The sequence below is a fragment of the Penaeus monodon genome, chromosome 7 (assembly GCF_015228065.2).
Source record: "Penaeus monodon isolate SGIC_2016 chromosome 7, NSTDA_Pmon_1, whole genome shotgun sequence".
Taxonomy (NCBI): Eukaryota; Metazoa; Arthropoda; class Malacostraca; order Decapoda; family Penaeidae; genus Penaeus; species Penaeus monodon.
The window spans coordinates 47,198,477-47,201,832 of record NC_051392.1 but is presented as its reverse complement, the minus strand read 5'-3'; the positions used below and the strand labels follow the sequence as shown (position 1 = coordinate 47,201,832).

General features: G+C 30.6%; 1 protein-coding gene across 1 annotated transcript in view; it reads right to left on the bottom strand.

Moving 5' to 3' along the window:
* LOC119575407 (glutaredoxin-related protein 5, mitochondrial-like) overlaps window positions 1–3,356 on the bottom strand; it is a 4,094-nt gene continuing 738 nt past the window's right edge. The window contains exons 2-3 of the mRNA XM_037923006.1: window positions 1,685–1,799; window positions 1–404 (exon numbers count right to left, since the gene is read on the bottom strand). Coding sequence (XP_037778934.1) covers window positions 217–404; window positions 1,685–1,799 — 303 coding nt within the window. The 3' untranslated portion in view covers window positions 1–216. The remainder of the gene's footprint in view (window positions 405–1,684; window positions 1,800–3,356) is intronic.

The window sequence follows — 3,356 nt, the reverse complement described above, 5'->3', positions numbered from 1 at the left end:
TTTTAAAAGTATCTCCAAGAGAATAGTAATTTATTTAAATTCTGTACAATAACAAACATGTATACATAAGGTAACTGAGTCTTTTTGTGATTGAGTGAATTATCAAACATTATTTTCTATGAAGGAGAATAGTAAAGACAAGCCTTGTACCCAAACATTTTATAATATAGTTCTACAAGACTTATCTTCTTTTTTGTATAGTAATTACACAATGTTTCATTTCTTTTCTCCTTTATCATTTTCCATTTCTTGCTCTAATAAGGCTGAGGTGATGCCAACTTTCTGTAGCTCATCAATCAACTCTCCGCTCTGATGCATTTGTAGAAGGATGTCACACCCACCAACAAAGTCTCCATCTATAAACACTTGTGGAATTGTTGGCCAGTCTGAATATTCCTTAATTCCTGAAAGTTGGAGCGGATATGATTAGAGACTGAATGTAAATCCTCTATATTTTAAAGTTAAAATTAATTTTATGGCAGAAGATGTCCTCCTCTCCCCCATCTTACACACATAAAATAATATTAAAAGGAAATTTACATACATTCCAGGCATGTCTCTTTTCCCACAGAGACATATGGTGGTTCAGATTTTAATGTCCTAAACTTTCTGTCAGAGTTTATTAAACTTGTGCCACAGGTATAGCACTGTCCATAAACAAATCTCAGCTTGGTTTAGGGCTAAATGCTTTACCTAGTAACTAATGCAAAACAAAGTATACAAATTATTTTTCATATCAAGCCTAATGCTTCACTGCTAAAATTAGCATATTCCTGGTCCTTTGCCACCTAAGTGCCTTTATTTACATTTTTTATGCTGCAGTTAACATAGATTTTTTAATCTGTCAAATAAAATACTGAAGTAACATTTAAAATATATACATTTGTAGATAATCCAAGTCATTATCAAATAATTTAGTACACAAAATAATTAGGCAGCAGTTTTCACCTACTGAATAAATACTGCAAGAAGGTGTAAAAAATAGTTATAACCCTTAACTTTAAATACTGTTATAACCCTGCTAACAGATGTGACACATCCGTGCATTAAACAACCACTTCTACCTATTCTAACTCATTGTACATAAAACATTAGTATATTTGGAATCTACACATCAAAATCTATATAATGAGATTTAAAAACATTGAAATTCCATTCTAATTGGTACAGCTTACTTGGCAACCATTCCTGAGCATGCCTAAGTATTTAAAACATGTCCCTCATGGGTTAAAGAATTTTTCTTTTATTAACCCAATGCCACCGGGGAAAATGCTGTGCTCACTTTTATTTTTTTGTGAAATGTCTGTGCACATACATGGCTCTGCTAGTGCTTAGCCACAAAGGAGTCAATTAGTAGACCTTGTGACCTTACCTGATTTCACCTTTCCTTGAAAAGTGTATTTTTTACTAATGCTATGAATAAAGAATATTATTTTTACTATAGACATTATAATTACTATAATGTCACAAAAATTTGTACGAGAAAAATAAGATAACAAAATATTTTCATAAATCAAGGAAAAGGGTGAACGGGCGAGATAGGTACTACTCGTAATTGGATCATTGGTGACTTAGTAGCCATCTATGTGTAAAAACAATTAATAAAGTAAACTCACAGAGGACATAGCATGTATGTACATGCTATGCCCATCAGCACTGGGTAAATAACACCAAATTTTCTTACCTTGTCGAACACTGTCATCTGCCAACACATTGTGAGCATCGTAGTTTACACCATGCATTCGCATAATTTGGACAACTGCATTGCTGAATCCACACCTAGGCATATCTGGAGTTCCCTGTAAACATAATGAAATACTTGTGCATTGCTTATATTATATATACTGGATTCAAAACACTTTAGTTTATGACAAGTTAGAAATGATTAATTCAATACACTTTTGCATGTATAGTATGAGGATATATCTAAGAATATTCATATAAGCATAATACATCAAAGCCTCACAGGGATATCAGTAATACTTTTATAAGACTTTAAGATTGCACCTTAAAATAGCTTCTCTTAAGAAATAATTTCCACATGATTCAGGTTTTTCTTCATTACAAATATGATGGGTTTTCTGCCTTTGTCAAACAAAAATTGAAATAAATCTCATTTTTCCAAGTACAAATCAAAGGCATTTTAAGGTATGACATCCTATCTTTAGTTGCTAACAATGTTATTATCATCCATGTCCATGTTAAACTAAATCTCACTGAAACACACACACACACACACACACACACACACACACACACACACACACACACACACACACACACACACACACACACACACACACACACACACACACACACACACACACACACACACACACACACACACACACACACACACACACACACAATTAGAATAAATAGAATAAAGACAACCAAAACATACTTTGAATAACAGAAAGCATGTTTATAAGATAGCCCAATAATTTTGATCCACATTTTTTCATAACATATCCTCTCTGAGTAGTTTTCCATCTACATTTCAATCTTTTTGTTTTATGTTAAATTCCTATGAAATCCTCATGCCTAATATTTGTAAAATGCCCAATGATATACATATATCATGATGTCACATGTGATATAGATATTTATAACTTTATAAAAATAAGTTGAATGCTGTGCAATGGTTGTACTGAAAATTAATTTCACAAAATAAATAATTCCTGTCAGTTAACTTATACATCTACTCAAGAAATGTCATTGTGAAAAAAAAAAATTAAAAATGTCATATCTAATTTCAATATTCTTTCCCTATTGTTGAATATCATTGTTTAGTTTCTTTGGGTTTGGATATTCATTTGTCACAAACAAGTTATGTTGTGAAAGTACACTGCTGAGAAGCATCAGCATCTTATGAAATAATGATGATGATGATGATGATGATGATGATGATGATGATGATGATGATGATGATGATGATGATGATGATGATGATGATGATGATGATGATGATGATGATGATGGTGATGGTGATGGTGATGGTGATGGTGATGGTGATGGTGATGGTGATGATTATGGTTATAATAATATCATTATTATTATTATTATTAATGATAATAATCATATTAATAATAATAATAATAATAATAATAATAATAATAATAATAAATTTATTATTAATAATAATGATAATGTTAACAATAACAATAATTAGGAAAATATTGATAATAAATATACTAACTACTATTACTATGACTAATAATAATAAAATATAATAACAATAATAATAATAATAATAATAATAATAATAATAATAATAATAACAATAGTAACAATAAGAATTGATGGTGGTGGTGTAAAGAGGTTATCATGATACCCTCACTGCCATCTTGCCTTCA